Below are 25,860 nucleotides of genomic sequence, written 5' to 3' on the forward strand. Positions count from 1 at the left end.
TCAAAGAGCCCAGAAGAAAATAGAATTATTTATCAAATCACTAAAGTACTTACTAAGCTTAAAAGTAACGGAATTAACAGATAAGAGAGAACCTGAAGACGAGGGGTCCAGGTTCTGGGAAAGATGAAGAAACCAATCAGCCCTGTCTCTCCCTGAGGCAGCTCTGACGATGGAGGGAGTGCAGCCAGCAGCCGACTACAGACCTGGAGAGCCACAGGCTGCGGGCGGGCTGAGGTCGGAACCCAGAACCACTAGCATCACCAGCCCAGCGGCGAGCGCCCTGCTTCCAGCTGCGAGAGACGTGCAGCTGGACGTGGCCGCGCCGCGTCTTTACTACGCTGCACCCCACGAGCCACGAAGGCAGAGTCTCCATTCACGCAGACCTCCCACGCCTCGCCTCAGCAGCTTGCCGTTGTCGGCGTGCTGTGGTGTTAGTGATGCCTACAGATTTCATCTTCAGAAGAGTGAACAGAAACGGCAAGTTTTTAATTTCGGTTTCCACATGTGCACTGCTATTGTGTAATATTTACAGAACTACACAGACACACGGACATACTTCTCATAAAGTGAGCTCAGCAAGGTTGCAGGATACAAGAGCCACACAGAAATCCCTGGTGAACTCGCTCGACTAGTTTTTATCTTGTGATTTTCGACATAATCACGCCACCTGTGAAGAGGAAAAGGGTCGGTCCTGCCTTTCCAGTCCGCGTGCCTTCGACCTCCTCACCCTGCTGCCCATCTGGGGCTCTGGGACATGGACCAAGGCGGTGAGAGGGAAGGCCTCTGCCTGACTCGGCATTTCCCAGTCCCTCACCAGCCAGGTCTGCAGTGAGCTGCACGGTTTCTGCAGATGCTCTTTGGCAAGCTTGGGGGTTCTCGGCTTCTCCTGGTTTGCCGAGTTTCCCCATGAACGTGTGTTGGGCCTCGCTGACTGCATTGGTGCATCCGTTGGTTTGGCCATGTAATTTTTCCTTTTGGCGCGCTGACGTGATGGATTGTACCAGCTGACGCTCGACACCAACCCAGCCTCGCACTCTCAGAAAACAGAAAATAGCCCCGCAGTGTTCTTCAGTTTTGCCACTGGTTTTGAAGTTGGGGTAAATGCTTGCTTCACAGAGTGAGTTGGGAAGTGCTCCCTCTTCTGTTTTCTTGGAGAGTTTTGGCAAATTGGTGCTACGTTTTCTTTAAGTGTTTGGTAGAATTCACCAGAAAACCATCTGGGCCTGGAGATATCCTTTTTTGGAAGCTTTTTGATTGTGGATTCAGTTATTTAATGGTTCTAGGATTAATGAGATGATCTATTTCATACTGGGTGAGTTCTGCAGTCTGTGGTTGAAGCTTGCTGGAGTTTCTGTCACTGGTTGGGTGTTTGCCCTGGTGGTACCCAGTCTGGACTTGGGGACCCCTAAAACCTGGGAGTGAGCACAAGACGCACACAGCTTGTCAAGAGAAGCCTGAGAGGCAGTGTGGGAAATTCTGTCTGTCTCCATCCTCTTCTACCCTGACACCCAGGCAATCCTGCGCTCTTCCGCCCCGGCACCCTGGCATCCCCGCGCTCTTCCGCCCCGGCACCCGGGCAACCCCGCGCTCTTCCGCCCCGGCACCCGGGCAACCCCGCGCTCTTCCGCCCCGGCACCCGGGCAACCCCGCGCTCTTCCGCCCCGGCACCCGGGCAACCCCGCGCTCTTCCGCCCCGGCACCCGGGCAACCCCGTGCTCTTCCGCCCTGGCACCCGGGCAATCCTGCGGAGGTACAGCCACAGCTGGACAGACGCCTAGAGCCCAAGAGTGGGCCCCTCCCTCCAGACAGGGTGCATGGGGCATGTCCTGCCCTGTTCCAACGCTGTGGCTGGCGTTGGCCGTGAAGGCGGCTGTGGCCGTGGGACTGACTGCACAGCACAGTGGGCAAGCCTTGCCTGGCTCTATGGCCAGAAGGCAGTGAAGGGAACCCTGGGTCACCTGGGAAGTGCTGGGTGCTCAGAGTGGCTCTGGAAGGTGCTCTCTAAGCTGGGCATGGGGCTCTGACCCTAATCAGCACCCCACAGGTGTGAGAGTTGGACTCTGAGCTAGACCACACCAGGACCCAGCCAGGACTGTGGAGGACACAAGGTTCAATGGCCTGGGAAACTCAGCAAAGAGCCTGAAATGGAAGTGCCATCAGGAAATGCTGAAACCAACAGAAATTTACATTCTCCAGAGAACTTAAGAAAGACCTAGAATCTCAGGATATTCAAAACATCCAGAATGCAATCTAAAATTAAGCAGCATGAAAAGAACTGGGAAAACAGAAACCTGCCAGGAAAAACACGACCAACAGGCGCCAAGCCCAAGATGACGGAGATGCTGGAATTATCGAGTGAGATTTTAAAGACGCTCCAAGAAGCAAGTGATTGGAAAACACAGACTTAACTTTTCACAGTATCTTAGAGATGATGCCGTACCACTAAGCTTGGTGTAGAAAGCACATCACCGCAGGAGTCCTTCTCGCGGCAGGGTGGCAGGCATTACACCCACACACGCTGGAACCCAGCAGACAATGTGGGCACATGAATTCCTTCCCGTCCTTTAACTTAAAACACCACCACACTTGGAGTGTCTGAAAGCCTCTCTCGTCTACACGGAGGGGAAAGGGGAGATTTCTTTGAGTGTCTGCAGGTTGCTCATCAGAAACCACAGAAGCCAGAAGATGGGGAAACAGTGTTGATTTTTAAAGTGCTAGGAGACAAGAACCACTCTCCCAGAACCCCGCATCCAGCAATGGTATCCTTCAGTAACAAGGTGGGGTGAGGACACTGCTGGGCAAGCACACGCTGAGAGAACCTACTCTAAAGAGGCCCCGAAGGAAGTCCTGCCAAACCCGAAGTGATCCCAGGGGAACCCAGGAACGCCAGGAAAGAAGGAAGAGGCAAAACCACAAACTACTTTTTGCCTCTTATGTTTTTTAAAATAGGCATGACAGTTAAGAGCAAGAATTGTAATATTTCTTGGTGGGGTTTTCCACATATAGAGAGTAAGTACATATGACTACTACAACATAAAGGGAGGCAGGGAGAAGCCTACGTCGTGGTGAAATCCTGACGTTTCCACCTGAAATGATAAAATATGAATTATAAGTGCACCGTGAAATGTTAAGCTTGCACATTGTAAACCACAGAAAAATCACTTTAAAAGTATACAAATAGATATAATAAAGACATAGATACATCAAAATGGAGTATAAAAAAGGCCAAATAACCTGAAATAGGTAGGAAAGAGAAAACGGGAATAAAAAATGGAGGACAAACAGAAAACTAATCATAAAATGTACCTAAATCCAAATGCATAAAAAATTACATTAACTATAAATGGCCAAGACACATCTATTAATCGGCAGAACACACATACCTATCAGGTGCACATGGGACATTTTGAGGTTATCAAATTATCAGCTACCAAATAAACTTTAAATTGCAAAGAAAGCGAATCGTAGAAACTGTGTTCCCTCAACATAATGAAATTGAACAGAAATTACCCAGAAAATCAGGGAGAGACACTTTGAAATTAAAAAGCATCCTTCTAAATCTGTATGGATCACAGCAGGCATCCGAGTCTATCGGCGGCGCTATCACAGAATACCTGAGATTAATTTATAACGACCCGAAGTTTATAGGCTCACAGTTCTGGAGGCTGGCAAGTCCGAGATCAAGGCACCAGTTCTGGCAAGGGCTTTCCTGAGGCGCCATCACCTGATGGATGGCAGGAGGGCAGATGCAGAGAGCCAACTAACAGAAGCCCCTTTTATAACAGCACGAATCCATTCACCAAGGTGGAGCCCACGTGACCTCAACGCCTCCCAGGAGGCCCCACCTCCCAACATCATCACTCTGGGATGAAGTTTCCAACACGTGGACTTTGGAGGCCACGTTCAAACTATGGTACATCTTAATGGAAATTTGAAAATGTTTTGAACTGAACATACATAAAAATACAACATTATCAAAATGTGTGAAATGCTGCTAATGCAGCACTCAGATGCAAATTTCTAACACAGAACGCTTACGTTGGAAAGCAGAAAAGATCTCAAATATGCAATCTAATCTTCCACCTGAAGAGGCCAGAAAAAAAGGAGAGCAAACTAAAACTAAAGCAGGCAGAAGGAAGGAAACACAAAACTACAACAGCAAAATATCAATGAAACCAAAAACTAGGTCTCTAAGGAGATCAGTGAAATTTATACATCTCCAGAAAGGCTAACAGACAAAAAGAGAAAAAAGAAAAAAAAGACATAAATGACCAGTATCAGGAAGGAAGGAGTACCACTACGAACCCAGCGGGCACGATAAAATCAGCGAGGCAAGAGCACAGACAATTCACTGCTCATACATTTGATCACAGATATAATGAACCAGTTCCTCACAATAAAAAAAACCCCAAAACCTACACTCTACCAACATTCAGCTGAGATGAAAGAACTCACTATTCCTGTAATGATTAGAACCTGCCACAACCACAATCCCTAGGCCCAGATGGTTTCACCAGCAAATTCTACAAAACATTTAAAGAAGTAACACCAATTCTATATAATCTCCTCTAGGACATAAAAGGGGGAATACTTCCAATTCACTTCATTCATTACGTGTATACTACAACCAGACAAGGGCAGTACAAGAAAGCTACAGACCAATATGAACACAGATGTGAAGATTACTGACGATGTCAACAAGATGAACTCAGCAACATGTAAAAATACTATGCCATAACCAAGGGGGGTTTATTCCAGGAATGCAGAGTTGGCTCAACGTTGGAAACTTCCCAAAAAAATCACAATGACACACTGTCAACCACACTAACGGTGTAAGGGAGAAAAAACATACGATCCCATCAATTGATGCAGGAAAAGCATCTGACAGACGCCAACAACCTACATGATAAACACTCTCAGCAAACTAAGAATAGAAAGAGCGTTTTCAGCTTGATAAGGAAAAACCACAAATAAACTGCAGCTAGCAGCACGCCTCATGGAGGAGGATGGACTGCTCTCCCTGCAAGGTGAGGAGAAAGGCCAGGATCTCTGTTGCCCCATCTCCTACTCAGCACCATACTAAGGTCCTAGACGGGGCAACACAGCAAGAAAACAAAATAGAAGACATATGGATCTTAACAAAATAAGCAAAACTGTCCCTATTCACAGGTGCTATGACTGCAAAGGATTAGAAAACAAAATCAAAACAGCAACTAACCCAGATGTAAGAAGTGAGTTCAGCAAGGTCATGGGTTACAAAGCCAGCATATACATCCGTCATACGTCTACACACACGCACTGAACACCTGGGACCCATAAAAACAAGCCTACAAATAATTACATAGCTCCAACACTAACAATAAAACCAACAAAACCATGTGTATTTCTAACAAAAAAGGGGTGGGTGGGTGCGGTGAAAATCACAAAATGCGGATGAAAGAAAATAAGAAGAACGTAAATAAATGGAGAGCTACATTGTGTTCATGTATCGGAAGACTCACTGCAACCAAGATGTAGATGCTCCCCAGACTGACTGACAGATGCAGTAATTCCTCTAAAAATCTGAGCAGGCGTTTTGCAGGTAAAGACAAGCTGAATGTAAATCTTGTCCATAAAGTGGGGGATTGTGCTGCTGATTTCAAGACTTACTACGAAGCTACAGTAATCAATACCGTGGGGTGTTATTAACAGCAAAGGAACAGACGCTTAGATCAAGGGAACAGCAGAGAAGGTGTAGAAAGAGACCCCCATAACGCATGGCCAACTGGTTTTGGACAAAGGTGCAAACATAATTCAATGGTGGCAGGACAGTCTGTTCAATAATAATGGCACAATTGGACATCCATATAAAAACAAAAAAGAAAAGTAGCTTGAACTCAAGCTCACACCATGGGCAAAAACTAACTCAAAATGGGTCACAGATTTAAATGTGAACTTAAAACCTTTTAGTAGAAAACAAGAAAAAATATGTTTGGCCTGGAGTTATGCAGAGAGTTTCTGGATCTGACCCCTATAAAAGAAAACCTGATCATCAGCATGCACCCAGATGAAAAGCATTTGCTCTGAGGAACACAGGGTCAGAAAATGAAGAGGCTCATCACGGGCTGGGAGAAGATATTTATCAGCTATGTACTCAACTTGGATTCATCCCAAACTCAATACTAACAATTCAATTAAAAAATAGGCAGCACCAAGCAGCACGTGGGGGGCAGCTACTTCTCCAGGCAGTGGAGAGCCACCAGCTCGTGCCCGAGGCCTTGGCTGACGTCACATCACTTCTGTCTCCAGCACTATAGTCGGAGCCCACGACGGAACACCTGCCACACCTGCTGCTGCTCCCCACGACCTGCCGGTCCCTAGAGGAGCCCACGACGGAACTCCTGCCACGCCTGAGACTGTTCCCCACCACCCGCCGGTCCCTAAAGGAGCCCACGACGGAACTCCTGCCACGCCAGACACTGCTCCCCACCACCCGCCAGTCCCTAGAGGAGCCCACGACAGAACTGCCACATCTGACACTGCTCCTGACGACCCGCCGGTCCCTAGAGGAGCCCACGACGGAACTCCTGCCACACCTGAGACTGTTCCCCATGACCTGCAGGTCCCTAGATGGCAGGACCTAGGCAGACGATCTCAGCTTGGCACGGGACTGGGCCAAACAGGCATGGTCCTGCACTTCAGACGCCAGCCCTTCTTCTCCAACTCCCACTAACTGCCGAACAGGGCTGGAGCCCCTGCACCCCCATCCCATTTGAACCGCTCAGCTGTCGGCATTGCACAGTGTTTGTACTGAGCAAACAGAGGCGTGGGCAGGCGGCGGCCCTGCCCAGGTGGCACGGGGTGGGGGCATGACGTAAACACAGGACTGTGCCACGTGAGAGCTGGGCACTGATTTCTGGCCGTGGGAGGGCACAGCTGGCTTGGCACTGCCAGGCCAATGGGCAGCTCTCCACAGTGCTTGTCCTGGTGGTCCACGGAGCAGCCATTAGGGCACCTCACTGAGGCCACCTCTGGGGCCAGCGCCAGCCAAGCAGGAAGAGTGTGAGTCCTGAGACTGCAGAGGACACGCGCCGATATAGACAGAAGCAGTGCACAGGACGCAACAGAAAGGCAGTCACTGCTCCCGTCCTCAGCCCAGGCAGGGACACCAAACCAGGCCTCCCCTCGAGGGCACCCTCCTCCCTGAGGCCGAGCAGGTGGGTTCCAGGCAGAGCAACTCTGTGGCCAACCATCTTCCCCTCCCTCCTCCCCTCCCGGGCCTCCCCTCTTTTCTTCCACCTCCTCCCTTCTCCTCCCTGGTATCTCTTCTCCCTCTTCCTCGCTCCTCCATCCTCCCCCTGCCTCCCTCCTCCCCAAAGACACCTCTAGGATCAGCTGTGCCCACACAGGCAGTGACAAATTTGATCACCTTCAATGTGCTGCTCTGATAAGATTATTTTAATATTAATGCATTCCCTAATTAAGCTGCAATTAACAATCTCCCTGGCCCAGCCTGGATGTGGCAGGGGGGCTGAGTGAGGAGTCAGAGCCAGCACGGGAGGCCGGGCTTTGGGGCTCCTATCCGCCAAGGGCCCGTGCCGATGGCAAGGGTTGTTTAGTGACTGCCTTGTCAAAGACACCAGGAAAATCACAAGGGTGTTCCTGCCTGAACTTCCGAGCAGGGACTCAGATCCCCGAGAGCAGGGGCCTCTTTATGTGTTTCTGTGTCTTCTCTGACCGGAGGTCTGGGGCCCACACCAGAGACAGCCCTTGGGGAAGCCGTGGCAAACACGAAAGGGAGCTCTTGACTCTGCAGCCCCACTGCCACGTCCCCTCGCCCCATCCCCCACTGCCACGTCCCCTCGCCCCGTCCCCACTGCCACGTCCCCTCGCCCCGTCCCCACTGCCACAACCCCTCGTCCCGTCCCCCACTGCCACATCCCACCACCACGTCCACACTGCCATGTCCCCTCGCCCCATCCCCCTGCCACGTCCGCTTACCCCATCCCACCACCGTGTCTGCTCACCCCACCTCACCGCTGCGTCCCCTCGCCCACCCCACCGCCACGTGTCCGCTCACCCCGCCTCACCGCTGTGTCCCCTCGCCCACCCCACCGCCACGTGTCCGCTCACCCCGCCTCACCGCTGCGTCCCCTCGCCCACCCCACCACCGTGTCCGCTCACCCCGCCTCACCACTGCGTCCCCTTGCCCACCCCACCGCCACGTGTCCCCTTGCTTCGTCCCACCGTCACATCCCCTTCACCTTGTTCCTTGGGGGCCCTGATTCCCCAGAGCAGGAAGAGACATCTGCTGACCCCTGAGATGCTGGGTGATCAGGGTGTGAGGGGACTCCCCTGGGACTGGCTTCCTGGTGGGACACTGGGCGCTGTCTCAGGCCACCCGGCTCACCCTTAAGCCAGTGACAGGCCTGCCATCTGCAAACCTGCTGGCCTGAAGCCCTCACAACTTACCCTGGTCTCTCTCGTGACCCAGGAGACCCACCCCTAACCCATGCTCAGGGCCAGCCAGGCCGGGGAGGAGCATCCATCTCTGTCTCAGGCTCACACCTGCCATCTCACCCTTTGCAGGGACTGTGCAGGCAGCCTACCCACGGTCACAGGAGCGAGGGCGCGTCGTGGGGTCCACGTCAAGGGTCTGCTGACACCACGGGAACACCCCCATCTCCTCACCCCACCCACGGTCACAGGAGCGAGGGTGCGTCGTGGGGTCCACGTCAAGGGTCTGCTGACACCACGGGAACACCCCCATCTCCTCACCCCACCCACGGTCACAGGAGCGAGGGCGCGTCGTGGGGTCCACGTCAAGGGTCTGCTGACACCACGGGAACACCCCCATCTCCTCACCCCACCCACGGTCACAGGAGCGAGGGCGCGTCGTGGGGTCCACGTCAAGGGTCTGCTGACACCACGGGAACACCCCCAACTCCTCACCCCACCCACGGTCACAGGAGCGAGGGCGCGTCGTGGGGTCCACGTCAAGGGTCTGCTGACACCACGGGAACACCCCCATCTCCTCACCCCACCCACGGTCACAGGAGCGAGGGCGCGTCGTGGGGTCCACATCAAGGGTCTGCTGACACCACGGGAACACCCCCATCTCCTCACCCCACCCACGGTCACAGGAGCGAGGGCGCGTCGTGGGGTCCACGTCAAGGGTCTGCTGACACCACGGGAACACCCCCATCTCCTCACCCCACCCACGGTCACAGGAGCGAGGGCGCGTCGTGGGGTCCACGTCAAGGGTCTGCTGACACCACGGGAACACCCCCATCTCCTCACCCCACGCACGGTCACAGGAGCGAGGGCGCGTCGTGGGGTCCACGTCAAGGGTCTGCTGACATCACGGGAACACCCCCATCTCCTCACCCCACCCACGGTCACAGGAGCGAGGGCGCGTCGTGGGGTCCACGTCAAGGGTCTGCTGACACCACGGGAACACCCCCAACTCCTCACCCCACCCACGGTCACAGGAACGAGGGCGCGTCATGGGGTCCACGTCAAGGGTCTGCTGACATCACGGGAACACCCCCATCTCCTCACCCCACGCACGGTCACAGGAGCGAGGGCGCGTCGTGGGGTCCACGTCAAGGGTCTGCTGACACCACGGGAACACCCCCATCTCCTCACCCCACCCACGGTCACAGGAGCGAGGGTGCGTTGTGGGGTCCACGTCAAGGGTCTGCTGACACCACGGGAACACCCCCATCTCCTCACCCCACCCACGGTCACAGGAGCGAGGGCGCGTCGTGGGGTCCACGTCAAGGGTCTGCTGACATCACGGGAACACCCCCATCTCCTCACCCCACCCACGGTCACAGGAGCGAGGGCGCATCATGGGGTCCATGTCAAGGGTCTGTTGATGCTGTGGGAACACCCCCAACTCCTTACCCCACACACGGTCACAGGAGCGAGGGCGCGTCGTGGGGTCCATGTCAAGGGTCTGCTGACACTGCGGGTACACCCCTGCTCCTCATCTGGAGAATGGGGAGGGGACAGCCCTCTCTGGCAGCAAGCGGCGTGACCTGGACTTTTCTCTTTTTAACTTTAGATTTACATGCACATGAGTTAAGAGCCCAGGAATTCTGTGGGGTGTGTCAGGGAACAGCGGTCTCCACACTTCTCATTTCCTTCCTTTCTCTCCAGAGTCCACCATGTTCACCTCTCAGCCGATCATGTCGGTATTAACTGCATTTCTCTGGAATACACATTCCTGTGGCTCCTTCTGGACTTGAGAGCTCGGACGTCCTGCTGACTTCCTGAGAGACCGCGAGGCTTCAGCTCTCCCTCCCTCCCGCCCTGCAACACACGTCTCCCTCCTCCCGGTCCCCTTTCTTAACATGAGGCTCAGGGCTGTGTTCAGATCAGGCCTCAGCTCCCTTACGACTGTGTGAGGCTGCTCAGGGCCAGCTCAGAATGCACGGACACTGCTGCTTCTCATGCAACTCTGCTGTCCCCAGAGCCAACGATCGACCTGCTTCCCACGCACTCAGCCTTCTAGGTGCTCATGGCTCTTGTCAGCCGTCCCTCTTTGCCAGCTGTCTACACAGGTGCTTCCCAGTCTTTTTGTGCGGGGCAGCAAACCTAAAACCTGAGAAATGTGTGTGGCACGCAGGGAAGGAGGAGGCTGCCAAAGAGTGACCCAGGGACCTGGGGACCAACGTCCATGGCAGCCCACGCCTGGCACACACGTGTGGAAAGCTCCGGTCCGCATCATGACACCCAACGCACCAGGTTCTGTCCTAGAACCTCTGGTGGGTTCCAGCCCCCACTGGAGGCTGCCCAGGCTGGGGGCTTCCTTCTCTGCTCTATATCCCAGAAACTCTGGCCCGTTCTGGCCCCTGCCAGCTGCTCCCCAGGCCTAAGGCTTCCTACTCTGCTCTATATCCCAGAAACTCTGGCCCGTTCTGGCCCCTGCCAGCTGCTCCCCAGGCCTAAGGCTTCCTACTCTGCTCTATATCCCAGAAACTCTGGCCCGTTCTGGCCCCTGCCAGCTGCTCCCCAGGCCTAAGGCTTCCTTCTCTGCTCTATATCCCAGAACCTCTGGCCCATTCTGGCCCCTGCCGGCTGCTCCCCAGGCCTGAGGCCTCCTTCTCTGCTTCCGCGGCAGAAGCCCCTGTGGTCTGCTCTGCGTGCCACAGCCACGCTCTTTCCTGGTTTACTCCCTCATCCTTTGGGAGTGCATCCTCTGCCAGCTTCCTGAGAGACGGTGTGGGGCAGTCAAGTTTTTAAGGCCTTGAACCCTGCAGATGCCCGTACTTCTTCCTTCAGACCTGATGTGGGGCTAGGGGGCTATGAGATCCCGAGATGCAGGTCACTCTGCTGGAAACTCGGAGGTGCTGCTGCTAGGAAACGCTAGATGACTGATCCCGGATCCTTTGACAAGTGACCTCTGTGTTTCTTCTCTGAAGTTCTCAGGGTCTTCCTTTCGTCCTGTGTCCTGAATCTTCATGCTGCCGCACACTGTGTGGGTCTATCCCCAACCACAGACAGCCCAGTCTGAGCCTCTCCCGGGAGGCAGGGAGCTGCGTCCTTCCTTCAGGGAGACGTCCTTGAGGCACTTCTGTTATCATCTGCTTTTTCCCTGTTCCCTCCTTCCATGTTCCTGTCATTCAGACAGTGGGCTGTACCTCTAATGTTCTTACCTCTCTTCTCCTGTTTTCCATCTTGTTGTCTTTACTTTCAGACTTTCTCAACGTTACTTTACAAATCTTCTTAGATTTCCATTCACTGTTCCCTACTTTTGCCTTCCCCCTGCTCACTGCTTTCTCTTGGTGTGTGTTAAGCTGCCCTGTTGTTTGGTTGCTGAAGCCCCGTCTTCTCTCTGAGGAGATCCAGGAGACAGTTTTTGGAGATTTTCTTTGCTGGGACAGTGGGTTCCCTCCCCACTGACACTGTGTTTCTCTGCGTTTCGCTGTGCTCTGTTTTCCCTGCTCGTTTCCTGTCCTTTCCCTTGGGCTGTCTGACAATCCCTGGGTATCAGCTCCTCACTAGCGGAGGGCACTAGGGGCCCAGGGATACTCCGGGTAGGAGCATGGAGCCGTCTGCCACGGTTTTCCCCAGGGAGCGATCCATGGGAGCTGTCGAGCTGGGGAACTGCCAACGCCAGGTCCTTCTGGGCTGCTCAGATCCACAGGGAGGTCTTTCCACCATGGCCTACAGGGTCACACCTGCTGCCCGTGTTCTGCAGGGCATGTGGCAGGGGTGTGCGATCCAGGCCCACACCTGCATCTATCAATCCGGGCTCAGTTCAAGCCTGTTGTCCTGACTTGGGTCTGTCCAGGGACCTCGCCAGCCCTCTCCAGAGCAGCGGTCCACAAACGCGCTGAGCATCCGCGTGGTCTGTAGGGCTGCCTAGCACAGACTGCCGGCCGCCCCCAGGCCTCTGGCTGAGCAAGTCTGAGATGAGACCTGAGAATCCACATTTCTAAGAGGCTCCCAGGGAGGCAGCGGCCGACCTGGGTACTGCACTTTAAGTAACACTGCTCCAAGAATAAACTGCTGGCTTGTTTTGGAGTCTTCATCTTTCCTGGGGAGCGGCAACTGCCCAGGGCACACAGATGGACAGATGGTTCCGGGGACCCATCTCTTAATTCAGCATTCAAGCCTCCAGATCCACTGTGCTTCAGTCAGTGGCATCCCTCCCCTAACGCCACTTGCAGCCAGTTCCTGGGCTGCGTTGGAGTTTTGAGGTGTAACTCAGGCGGGTTCTCAGCTCCACCCGCCGCCGGCTTAGATTCCGGTTTCCCAAGTCTACTCAGTCCTTCCACTGCTCACCCGCCAATTCCAGACTCCAAAAGTCTGCCTCTGTATCCTCTCCCTCTGTGGGGTTAGGCCTTACATAAAACAGAGGCCACCAACACTGTGATTTTTGGGGGCACAGACACGAGCTGCATCAGCCACTGGGGCCTGGACGCCCGACCCACCCTCACCTCCTGGTGGCGCCATGTGGCGCGGCCCCGCCTATCCCAGGCCTCTGCTCATCCTCCCCTTCCTGCTTCCAGACCACGCTGGCCCTGACTTCTCCATGGTCAGCTCGGACACGCCTCTTCGCACCCCCCACTCCCAATCAGCCATGGCCCAGGCACCTGTCACAGCCAGATGCCGACCACCCGCGTGCCTGAGACGCGCAGAGACCCAGACAAGAGGTTAACAAACAGACGGGCGAACCCAAGATGCGCAGAGACCCAGATAACAGGTGAACAAACACACGAGCGAACCCGAGAAAGGCAGAGACCCAGACAACAAGGAAAGGAACAGACAGGTGAACCCGAGATGCGCAGAGACCCAGACAACAGGGGAACAAACACACGAGCGAACCCGAGACAGGCAGAGACCCAGACAACAGGGGAACGAACAGACAGGCGAACCCGAGACAGGCAGACACCCAGACAACAGGGGAACGAACAGATGGGCGAACCCGAGACAGGCAGAGACCCAGACAAAAAGGGAAGGAACAGACGGGCGAACCCGAGATGCGCAGAGACCCAGACAACAGGTGAACGAACACACGAGCGAACCCGAGACAGGCAGACACCCAGACAACAGGGGAACAAACAGATGGGCAAACCCAAGACAGGCAGAGACCCAGACAACAGGTGAACGAACAGACGGGCGAACCCGAGACGGGCAGAGACCCAGACAACAGGGGGACAAACAGACGGGCGAACCCGAGACGGGCAGAGACCCAGACAACAAGGGAACGAACAGACGGGCAAACCCGAGACGGGCAGATACCCAGACAACAGGGGAAGGAACAGACGGGCAAACCCGAGACGGGCAGAGACCCAGACAACAGGGGAACAAACAGACAAGCAAATGGGTGCACAGCCAAGGCACAGGCCCGTGACGGCAGGGGATGGAAGGCCCCTTCCCAAATCCTCTCCCAGGGTGCAGAGCCACCTAAAAATATGGCTCCAAGTCTGCATCCTCAGCTCCGAAACTTGCCAATAACACCTGCAGAATGCAGGGCGGAGAGGGAGCCATGGCTGGACCAGAAAGGGGGCTGGGGACATGGGGGCTCAGGCCCTCACAGCCACAGTGGAGACCGGGAGCAGCCCTTGTGCAGGTGGGGAGCTGGAAAGGAGCCCCCGACTGCCATCAGCTCGCCCCTCAATCTGGCAACACAGGCCCCCCCTTCTGGCTTTTGTCCTCCAACCCCACCATACTACTCCAGGAGGACAGACCACCCGCTGGCCAGCCACTAAGCCCCTACCTGCCGGCAGGGTGCGCCCAGACTCAGGGCAGTCTTGGCTTATGTGGGTGGGGCACAAGAGGGAGGGAAGTCCCCACCTAAGACCCTCCCCACAAAGGAGCGGGGCAGAGGACAATCACTCCTGATACATCAGCCTGGGTGCTGGGCTGTGGGAAGCGGACAAGTCACTGCCACACAACCTCTGTACCTGCACGCTCACAGGGAATGCTCTCCCACAGTACAGGGCGCGATGGCAAGTAGGTGGGAAGAAACAGAAGAAGGTAGCATCGGATGAAAGCTGAGTCTGAAATCAACTCAAGATGCCAAAGGCCAGAAAGCAGCAGCCTCCAGGCCCCAACACAGATGAGCCTGCAGACACCCCCAAGGGAGGGGGCTGGCAGCCAGGTGGCTCAAACACAGGAGCAAGGGGACGCCGGGCCACGCTCCAGGCTGCTGCTAAGGGCTGGACAGGGAACCCTCCCCCAGGTCCCCCCAGAACCAGGAGCGTGGGGCAGTGCCCAGCTCCCTCCAACAGCAGAGAGCAACACAGGGGGCAGGGGTCTCCTGAGCCCCACAGCCTCGCTGGGGGTGCAGACTGCACAGTGACTCTGGACTCCCAGCCCTGCTCCTTCAGGGGCACCCTGCAGAGTCGACACAGCCCCGGCAGCACCCTCCGAGGCTTGGCGTGGGCAGACCCCAGCACCACCTCCCCACATCAGGGGATAGGCTGGCGTTCCAAAGGCCGTGGGCCTCACGTAGACCTGGAGGGTGTGGGCAGGCCCCCTGGCCCTCATGGAGGCCTCATTCTTCCCTGGGACGCCACAGGCCTTGGCCTCAAAGGGCTCTCTGGATGCCACGAAGCACACTTAAGCTGGTGAGAGATGGACTTGTTTTCATGGAGGACTGGATTTACTTGTGATTAATGGGGTACATATGAACTGACAAATGATACGAATTAGTTTAAGGGCCTGAAATTTCAGCCCCTTGCTTCTCCACAGCTGCCTGCAGACTCGGATGGCTCCACCTGTTTGCACAACCCCACGGGGCCATGGGGACACGGGGCCAGGGTGCTCTGCCCCAGCAACCACCAGGCCCGGCTGCCCACAGGGGAGGACAAACCCTCTGGGGATGACAGGCAGGTGATGGCCTGAGGCTGCCCCAAAGGCGCACGGATGGACCTACCCACGGAAGGTCGAGGATGGCGGGGACCGGGGGTGGGGGGTGCCTACCTGCCACCTCCTTGGACGATGGCAGACTCGCGGCGGCAGCCTCAAGGTCGGCTGGGACAGTGCCTCCTCTCTCCATGGCGCGCAGGAGCCCGCGCAGTCGCTCGCACTCCGCCTGCAGCTGGCTGTGGTCCTCGCGCAGGCGCTGCCTGGCCACACTGGTGGGGTTCAGGCTCATGTGCAGCACTTTGGTCCTGCTCTGGTCATAGTCACCCTGCAGGAACACACACAGCACAGGTCACCATGGCCCAGACACACACGCAACCCGGGTCACACGCAGCATGGGTCACCATGGCCCAGGAAGACACATAGCACGGGTCACACACAGCACAGTGCTCAGTTCTTTTGTCTTCTTGAGCCTGCCTGGCAGCCATCTCTCCTGGAAGGAGTGGCTCCTTCCCTGTGCCCTGTGGACAGGTGCAGGACCAAGGCCTGGCCACCTGCTGGGTCCCTTCTGCCTAACCACAGGAACAGGGTGAGAGGGGACATGCGGCCTTTGCTCAGCCAAGTGCGGTGCTTCCCGGAATTCCACACTCAGTGCCCGGGAGGGAGGCTTCCTCTCCTCTGAGGTTCCTGGCTGGGATGAGACTGGGAGCCCGTGTGGCCATGTTCCCATCTCTTCCCTACCAGCCTGGAAGGTGCCCCGTGCCACAAGAGAAACAAGGTCAACCACACAGAGATGGAAGGCGAGGGAGCCTGGCATCGGCGTGGGTGGCTCAGGAATGCGCCTCGCCACCTGATGTTCCCACGAAACCCAGGGCCAGGATGTGTGTGGCATCCTTGAGGGAGGAGTGCACCTGGAGGCCCAGTCTGCTGACCTGTGGTGGGTGACCGACCCCCAGCAACAAGCACCATGCAGCCCTGCAGCAGGGACGGCCACTCACAGCAGGGGACAGTCGCTCACAGCAGGGGACAGCCGCCCCCAGCAGGGAGGTGCAGGGTCACTGTGCACCCGAGACCCCGACCTCACGCCACACACAAACATCAGCGGCCCACAGCAGGGAGGTGCAGGGTCACTGCGCACCCAAGACCCCGACCTCACGCCACACACAAACATCAGCCGCCCACAGCAGGGAGGTGCAGGGTCACTGCGCACCCGAGACCCCGACCTCACGCCACACACAAACATCAGCCGCCCACAGCAGGGAGGTGCAGGGTCACTGCGCACCCGAGACCCCGACCTCACGCCACACACAAACATCAGCCGCCCACAGCAGGGAGGTGCAGGGTCACTGCGCACCCGAGACCCCGACCTCACGCCACACACAAACATCAGCCGCCCACAGCAGGGAGGTGCAGGGTCACTGCGCACCCGAGACCCCGACCTCACGCCACACACAAACATCAGCCGCCCACAGCAGGGAGGTGCAGGGTCACTGCGCACCCGAGACCCCGACCTCACGCCACACACAAACATCAGCCGTCCACAGCAGGGAGCTGCAGGGTTACTGCGCACCCGAGACCCCGACCTCACGCCACACACAAACATCAGCCGCCCACGGCAGGGAGGTGCAGGGTCACTGCACACCTGAGACCCCGACCTCACATCACACACAAACATCAGTTCCACCACATTCTGTCTCCTGGGAGTAGACACAGGTTACTCAAACAGGGTTCAGGAAGTGCTGGCCGTAAAAGAAAAAAAAAAAGAGTACAACTGACCTTATAGAAATTAAGAACTTCATCCACTGAAACAGTGGAAAGGCACCCACAGAGCAGGAGGTGCTGTTTGAAAATCACATTTCTGAGAAAGAGTTCAGATCCAGAACATACGAAGAAGTCAGAAATAACCAAGGGCATGCCAGAAATAACCAAGGGCATGCCAGAAATAACCAAGGGCATGTCAGACAACCCACTCTAAAAATCTGCAAAACATGTGAGTAGACACTTCCCAAAAAGACACCCAAAAAGCTGATAAACATATGAAAAGGCGCACACACATGGGCCAGGGCTGGGGCGAGAGGCGCACGCGCACACACACACACACACACACGGGCCAGGGCTGGGGCCAGAGGCGCGCGCGCGCACACACACACGCACACAGACCAGGACTGGGACCAGAGGCGCACACACACACACGGGCCAGGGCCGGGACCAGAGGCGCGTGCGCGCACACGCACACACACACACACACAGGCCAGAGGCGCACACACACACACACAGGCCAGGGCCGGGACCAGAGGTGCACACACACACGGGCCAGGGCCGGGGACAGCGGCGCGCACACACACACACACACACACACACGCCAGGGCTGGGGCCAGTAGCGCCCACACACACGGGCCAGGGCCGGAACCAGCAGCACACACAGAAGCCAGGGCCAGAGCTAACAGCACACGCACGTACATACGGGCCAGGGCTGGGGCCAGTGGCGCACACACGCGCGCGCACACACACACACACAGGCCAGGGCCGGGGCCAGTGGCGCACGCACACACATACACACACACACGGGCCGGGGCCAGTGGCGCATGCGCGCGCGCACACACACACACACACACACAGGCCAGGGCCGGAACCAGCGGCGCGCACACACACACACACACACACAAGCCAGGGCCAAAGCTAACAGCACACGCATGTACACATGGGCCAGGGCCGGGGCCAGCAGTGCACGCATGCACATATACACACACATGGGCCAGGGCTGGGGCCAGCGGTGCACGCACGCACACACACACACAGGCCAGGGCTGGGGCCAACGGCACACGCACGCACATACACACACACACACACACACACAGGCCAGGGCTGGGGCCAGTAGCGCCCACACACATAGGCCAGAACCAGCGGCGCACACACACACACACAATCCAGGGCCAAAGCTAACAGCACACGCACGTACACATGGGCCAGGGCCAGCAGTGCACGCATGCACATACACACACACACGGGCCAGGGCCGGGGCCAGCGGTGCACGCACGCACACACACACACAGGCCAGGGCCAGGGCCAACGGTGCACGCATGCACATACACACACACACACGGGCCAGGGCCGGGGCCAGCGGCGCACACACACACATACACACACACACACACACACACACAGGCCAGGGCTGGAGCCAGCGGCGCACACACACACACACACACACACAGGCCAGGGCCGGGGCCAGCGGCACACGCATACACACACGGGCCAGGGCCAGGGCCAACGGCACATGCACACACACACGGGCCAGGGCTGGAGCCAGAGGCGCACACACACACACACACACGCACACACACGGGCCAGGGCTCCCGCCAAGTGCTGAGATTCTGCAGCTCGTGGCTGTGAGCTGTGGGGCAGTGAGACTGGATGGGCACCCGGTCCCTCAGGCACAGACATGACCATGGTCGTGACATGGGTCATGTCAGGCACAGACATGACCCAGCAAGCCAGGCCAGCACTACGCATAGCAATGGCCTCCTCCCCTTTGGCAATGAGTTCCTGCCACCCCTGGGGCTTCTGCCCACGCACTGTCCTATCTCCCAGAGGGGAACAGGGAAACACATCCTGTGTTCAGATCACCCCACGCTCTCAGGAGAGGCCGGTGTGGACACACCCCACGGGGTGAAGAGACCGGGTGCAGTAAGCCTCCAGCCTCCCAGGAGCTCAGGCTGCTGTGGGCCACTGCTCTCCAAGTCCCCAAAGGACGGCGAGGCCTGGCTTGGGCTGTGCCCTGGGGACCTCACTGGGGCTGGAGCCCATCAGCCATGGGCAATCGTGGTCCCAGAGCCCAGAATGTGCCTCCAACAGGGAGAGAGGAGAGGATGGGGAAGAAGGGAAGAGACCTCACCCCTCCTGGTGCCACCCCGGACTCTAAGACATCCCCCTGACATCACGTCACACAAGCTAACTGCTGGCCCTGCCACCCCCCTCATGGAAGAGGCCAGTGGAGATGGACATGCTGACCTGGACCAGGGACCTCCGGCCCCATGGCACGATGGCAGAGGCCGCCGCAGAGGGAAGCGGGGTTTGCAGACATGGCTCGCTTGGCCGCTCCCTCTGTGCTTCTCCTGGGAAGGAGGAGGGGAGGGGAAATCCACCCACTCAGGCCCAGGGGAGAGGGAGGCGGCAGCCCTGCCGCTGGGCCGGGGCAGGAGAGGGTCCGCGCAGCTCTTCACAGGTTTTCTGAGAACCTTGTAAACCTCAGAGGATGAAGAGACATCTTGTAACTCTGGCTGAATCACAGACTCTTGGGGTTGAAAGGATTGCTACTTCATCCAGTTTTCACAGCCGGGGTAAGATAACCCAGTATGCAGAATCCAGCCACCCACACGCACTCAGGAGACCCCTCTGACGGGCGGCACTGGCTTTCCGGGGCCTCTGTGGGCTGGACAGCATCTCAACCTCTTCACCATCCTACGGAGCCTCGAGGAGCCAGGGAGGATGTGGGCAGAGGGTGGGGCCGCCTCCTGCGGAGACCAGCCAGTCACGGGGCTGTGCAGTCACCCTGCCCCCGTCCTAACCACGTAGCACTGCAACTGCACCCAGAAAGCCGCAGGGCACACAAGGCCAGCATGGGCCCCGCTGATGGAGCTGCGGGCACGGAAACACGAATCTGAATTTCAGATAACCCGCGTGTGTCCCAAAATATTCTTCTTTTGATTTTCTTCAACCCTTTAAAAATGTACAACGGTTCTTAGTTTAGGGGCTGCACAGCAGGCGGGGCTGTAGTCAGCTGACCCCTGGCAAGAACCAGGCCGCACGGCGTGTACTCAGCCCTCCTCTGACCCAGAGCAGTGAGACCCTCCTCCCCCAGGCCTCACCCTCCTCTTCCTCCCCCCGCAGGCCTCACCCTCCTCTTCCTCCCCAGGCTTCAACACCGCGGACCTCCTGAAGGGACCTCCAGGTGGGAGGAGGTAGTGACCATCCTAGAGGCTGCCCAGCAAGGCCTCACCTGGCCCCAGCATCCTCCTACTTAGCAGACAGGGGGACTTGCAGGAGGGGTGGGGGGTCAGCGGTGGTGCACCCAGCGCTGGCGTTGGACCCAGCAGTGCCTGAGGATGTCAAGTTCCCCAGGGTGGATGTCCTGGCAACGTTCAACGTTCCACGGGCAGGAACGAGAGCCAGAGGCACAGCCCCAGTCCCCAGCCCCCAGCCAGGGTGCCCCGCGACCGGCCCATCATCCTGGGATGAGGTTTCCCCCCTGATGGGGGGCTTGAGGTCCAGGAAACAATTCTGTATATTAGAGGATTTAAGGACCAAAAGCAGAAGCCAGTAGAGATGAAGGAAACCAAATCAAAACAGAAAAGATAAAACTGAGAAGTTCTTCTTAAACACCAATCCTGTCACCCTCTGGCCCCCAACAGTGCAGCGCCCTGCACTGCTGGCCCCGCTGGGGGCGAAGGCTTGGTGTGTGCAAAGCCACCGTGTCCAGGCTGGGACCAGCCCCCAGGCTTGTCCTCCTCAGCCGCTACGCATGCACCACCAGGTCCTGCTCTCCCGGAGCCACAGTGTGAGGCCAAGGTCGGCGCAGGTTCCCGTGGCCCGGCTTCCACCTGCAGCAGGAGGCCCTGGGTCACGGAGAGCATTCACTGGGCACCTGCGGCTGGGGCTGGAGCGACCTGCCGATGGCACCACTGACCAGGGCTGAGAACAAGCCTCGGCTCCATAACTGGTGGCGTGGAGAACCCACCTCCCAGGAGGGTGAGGGAAGTGGGAGGACAGGCGCTAGGGCTCTGTGCAGATGGCAACATTCCAGGCAGCTAGTCGTCTTTCTGTAAGTTCAGGGGACTTTCCCTGCCTAATGCCTGGAGAAGGCAGAGCCCCTAGAGGCAGCACGGGAGGGGCAGACTGGGCACCACCCACCTGCTCACGTCCCCACCGTGATTCTGGGCCAGGCTCTTGACCTCCACGCGTTCGTTCCTGCCATCCTTCCTTTCTTCCCTTAGTCCATCCACCCGCACACCTGTCTGCCCATCTGACATGATTTCCAGGCCCTGGATGCCCTCAGCACAGTTGTGAATACAGGGGTGGAGCTGCCACTCACGGTGGGAGCAGCTGGCATCCCACAGAGGAGCCTCCTGGGCCACGCTCAGCACGTGGAGGGGACATTCCCGGCCCCTCCAGAGGGAGGCCACGCCTGAGCCCCTGGGGGCCCAGGACCTCTGCTCCAGGTGAGACAGGACCGTGCCCCAAGGTGGCTGGGGGCGACAGCCAAACTTCCAGCCTGCTGCTGTGACCACAGCCTGGGCAGCGCAGAGTCAGGCACACCATTCCATGCCTCAGAGCCCGCGCGCCACACATTTCAGCAGGTGCTGGAAGTGCAGGGGTAATGGGAGCCCTGTGCTGAGGCCCGTCTCCAGGGCAGCCGAGTGTCGGGATGGGAGGATGGCCCTGTGTCCTATACAAACAGCACCACTCCTGCGCCCACCCCACCAAGACGAGCCATTTCAAACACACAGGCAGCAAAACAGCATGGGAGGAAACTAGGCGGGATCTAGGTGATTAGGAAACATCCCATGTCTCGGATCAGAAGACCCGGCGCTGTCGGGACCAGAGACTCCCAGGGCTGATCTGCACATTCTGTACAATCCCAGGACTCAGCCGGCCTCCCTGAAGAACTGATAAGCTGATTCTGAAACTCACACGGAACTGCAGGGGCTCAGAAGAGCCACCACAGGCTTGCAAAGGGGGAACACGGGAGGAAGACTCAGTCTCCTGATTTCAAGACTTATTACAAAGCCACTGCAATCAGGATGGTGTGGTGTGGGCATGACGACCGACGTACAGACCAACAACACAGTGGAGAGTCCAGGAACCAACCACACGTTCATGTTAAGTGATTCTGAGAAAGGTGTTAAGACCTTTCGATAGGGAAAAATAGTCTTTTCAACAAATGCTGCTGGGACAACGGGCTGGCGCATGCCAAATAATGAAGCTGGGCCCCGCCTCCCACCATAAACAAAAACTAAGTAACAATGGATCCAAGACCCACGCAAAGCCCAACCGTAAAACCTGTGGAAGAAAACAGAGGAGGAAACCCTCCTAACCTTGGATTTAACAAAGAATTCTTAGCCTAAAGCACAAGGAACAAAAGAAAAAAACAGGTAATCAGACTTCATCCAAACTAAGAACTCTTGTGCTTCAAAGGACGCCAGTGACAGGCAAAAACAAGCCACAGAATGGGAGAAAATGTCTGCAAATCTATACCCGAAGAACTTACACCTCAACACATGAAGCACTGTCAGCAAACGACCCAGTGTCACAATAGGCAAGGCGTCTGCAGACAGACTCCTATGAGGACCCAGTGTCACAATGGGCAAGGCATCTGAAGACAGACTTCTATGAGTTCAATAGACACACGAAAAGCTGCTCGGCATCATCCGGCATCCAGAGACAGAAAGTGAAATCACAGCCAGGTATCACTTTGCACCCCTAGGACGGCCGGGAAGTCACGCAACAACACGTTGGTGAGGATGGGGATAAACTGGAACCCTAGTGTGCGGCAGCCCTGGAGAACAGTCTGGCAGTTCCTCCAATGGTGAAACGGTTACCATGTGATCCAGCAGGCCCAGTCCCAGGCAGACCCCCGAGAGAACTGCACACACATCTACACAGACTCGTCCGTGAATGTTCAGGGCAGCTGTGTTCATAACAGCCCCAAAGCGGAAACCATCCAGATGTCCATCAGCCGATGACTGGATATGTAAGATGTGGCCGTGCAGACAGTGGGGTGTTTCAGCCACAAGAAGGAACACAAGGTCCACCAGTTGATGACTGGATACATAAGATGCGGCCGTGCACAGTGGGGTGTTTCAGCCACAAGAAGGAATACACCACCGACACCTACGACCACATGGGTGAACCTTGAACAAGGGAAGTGAGAAAAGCCAATCACAAAGGCCACAGGACTCCCTTCCCAGGAAATGCTGGTAATGGGCCACGGGACTCCCTCCCAGGAAATGCTCAGAACAGGCCACGGGACTCCCTTTCCAGGAAATGCTCGCAACAGACAGACCCACAGAGGCAGGCAGTAGCCGACTGGTGGCTGAGGGTTTGAGGGCACGGGAGACAGCAGGGTGATGGAGAACTAGAGGGTTCGGGCTTCCTTGAGAGGGGATCAAAACGTTCTGCGAAGGGTGACAGTGGTTGCACTAGCCGTGGACATAAAAGCCGCTGAACTGCCCCCTTCAAAGGGACGAGGTACGTGGAACGCGCGTCGCATTTCAATAGAGCTATTAGGAATGGCGGCCGGGTGGGGAGTGAGAAACAGCAGGAAGTGTGGACGCAGCCGCCAGAGCCTGCGGGGCTCAAACCAGCCTCTTCCTTTGCATGTGCCACGATTTCAACTTCAAGAGCAGCTCTCCACGGGGAGGACAAGGGCTGAGAGGGGCTGCCTGGAGGGAGCTCCAGGGTGAAGGAGAAACTCTGGGGCTCCGTAAGGAAATGTCCTTACTTGTATCCTGCTTGGGCTGGGAAATGTGAGGCTGAAGGGGGTCCCTGCCCCCAAGACCCTCCTCCTCCACAGCCGGAAGAGCCTCTAGGGCACAGTGGCCTGACCATCACCCCCCACCCCGTCGGCCCTCTCCCACTCCTGCCAGCTGGGCCCAGACACCAAGTGCAGTGACCACAGTCTGCAGGACCAGGTGACATCAGGGTGTGCCCACAGGGCCCTGCCTTGGTGGCTTCTTGGAGCCTGCAGGCCACCTCTGCAGCTGATGGGGACAAAGACCCCTGTGAGTCAGCACCTGACAGGCAGGGGACCGGCTGGCCTGGCTTCTGTGGCTTGGCAGCCCCTGCAAGTGCACAGTGCAGTGGCCACCAAGGGAGCCGGAAGCAGAGGGAGACGGGCACGGGCAGCCCCTCACCTGGGCCGTCGGCCACTGGGAGAGACAGTGGACACCGAGACCCTCCCGCTAGATGGGGGCTGCGAAGGGCCAGGCCTCCGTCTCTCTCTGCAGAGCAGGGAAGCAGCACGGTGCCTCGGCGCCTGCTCAGCAGGGGCCCAGCAGAGGCCAGCTGCCAAGGGTGACTGCTGTTGCCAGCGGGACACCCCGATCAGCCTAAACACTCATCTCAGTAGGCGTCCTCCACGCCAGAAGTCCAGCTCCGCGGTGACAGGGACTCCTGTCCACCACCGCAGCCCCAGCACCGAGGACTATCCCGGCACAGGCTCCATGTGGAAGATGTGTTTGCTGAATGAATGCATGATGATGATGAACACTTACTACACTCGGATGTGCTCCTGGGGCTTAAACCAGGTGGCTAGAGTGGTTAAAGTAACGCAGGAAGTAAGAGCAAGTAGGTCCCACGAAAGGGCTTGGAACCCTTCTCCAAGTCGTGGAGAGTCCCACTCTCACTTCCTGGGTCGCAGCCGCAACCTAGGAGAAGCAGAGGGTGTGGGAGAGGTGCTGCTGCTGCTGGGCCCACCCTGGAGATGAAGGGAAGGAGGGTGAGGGCAGCGGCCATCTGCAGACCCCATGGGGTGCCGGGCCCGGCCAGTGCTCTGTGAGCCCTCTTTCATGTATTCTGCTGCTTTCTGGAGGAGAACACAGTCATGCAGCACTCACGTGACCCCTCAGAGGTGTGGGTAAGGTGGCGGCGCTGGGCCGCAGACCGGGGTTAGGGCTCTGCATGGCGTGGCTGTGGCTGGGGGCCCCAAGGGGCTCAGAGCGTGGCCTGAGAAGTCTGGAGGCAGTTGGGGAGGGACCACCAGGGCAGGAGGTGGTCCAGGGGCATCCCAGATGAGACACAGGCCAGTGCAGCCTCAAGATCCTCCTACGCAAAGACCCAAGCACTTCCCACCATGGACATACCAAGCCTCCAGCCCAGAGGAAGGGCCAGTGGGTTCTGCACTGGGGCCAGGAGGCAATGGACGAACCAAGCCCCAGCCCAGAGGAAGGGCCAGCAGGTTGTACACTGGGGCCAGGAGGCAGCGGATGTGGGGTGGGCTCTGCAGCCCAGGAGGCAAGATCACTTCCTCCCAGGCCCCATCTGCCCATCTGCTCAGGGCCACCCCTGCCCTCTGTGCATTCTGGCAGGACGCCTCCCGCTCACAGAACCCACCTCTAGCTGCAGGCCCAGGGGGTCAGTGTGAGGCTCCAGGCGTGGGGAGAAGCCCCTCCAGTGCTGCCCCGGCCCCGTGCACCCCACCCACCTAGGGCGCTGAGCACTGTGTGTGCCAGCAAGCAGGAGCACCGTCGGGGGCTGGCACCACTCAACTCAAGCAGATGGGAGATGGAGCAACCTTGCTGGAATCGGCTGTTAGCTGACAGCTTCCAGGAAGAAAGGGGAAAATGGCTATAATCTTCTGCTAAAATTTGTTGCCTTGTTTGATTCACAGCTGAGAAAACTGTTGAGACGCTGACGAGAATCTCAAAAGGAAAAGTTTGGAGCCTTCCTTTGATGCGATGGTGCAATCATGGACTCAACAGAAATCTTTCACTTGCAGAGCGAGCAGGCGCTCTGGTGCTGCTACCCAGCATGGTTAAGCGGAAGAGCCGGCTGGCGGGTGCG

General features: G+C 57.4%; 1 protein-coding gene across 18 annotated transcripts in view; it reads right to left on the bottom strand.

Moving 5' to 3' along the window:
- Nucleotides 1–25,860, bottom strand: part of MAD1L1 (mitotic arrest deficient 1 like 1) — a 425,682-nt gene that overhangs the window by 110,011 nt on the left and 289,811 nt on the right. For all 18 annotated transcript variants that reach the window (XM_055115663.2, XM_008973147.5, XM_063605596.1 and 15 more), the window contains one exon: nt 15,421–15,631. In XM_055115663.2, coding sequence (XP_054971638.1) covers nt 15,421–15,631 — 211 coding nt within the window. The remainder of the gene's footprint in view (nt 1–15,420; nt 15,632–25,860) is intronic.

Source organism: Pan paniscus, chromosome 6, assembly GCF_029289425.2.
Source record: "Pan paniscus chromosome 6, NHGRI_mPanPan1-v2.0_pri, whole genome shotgun sequence".
Classification (NCBI taxonomy): domain Eukaryota; kingdom Metazoa; phylum Chordata; class Mammalia; order Primates; family Hominidae; genus Pan; species Pan paniscus.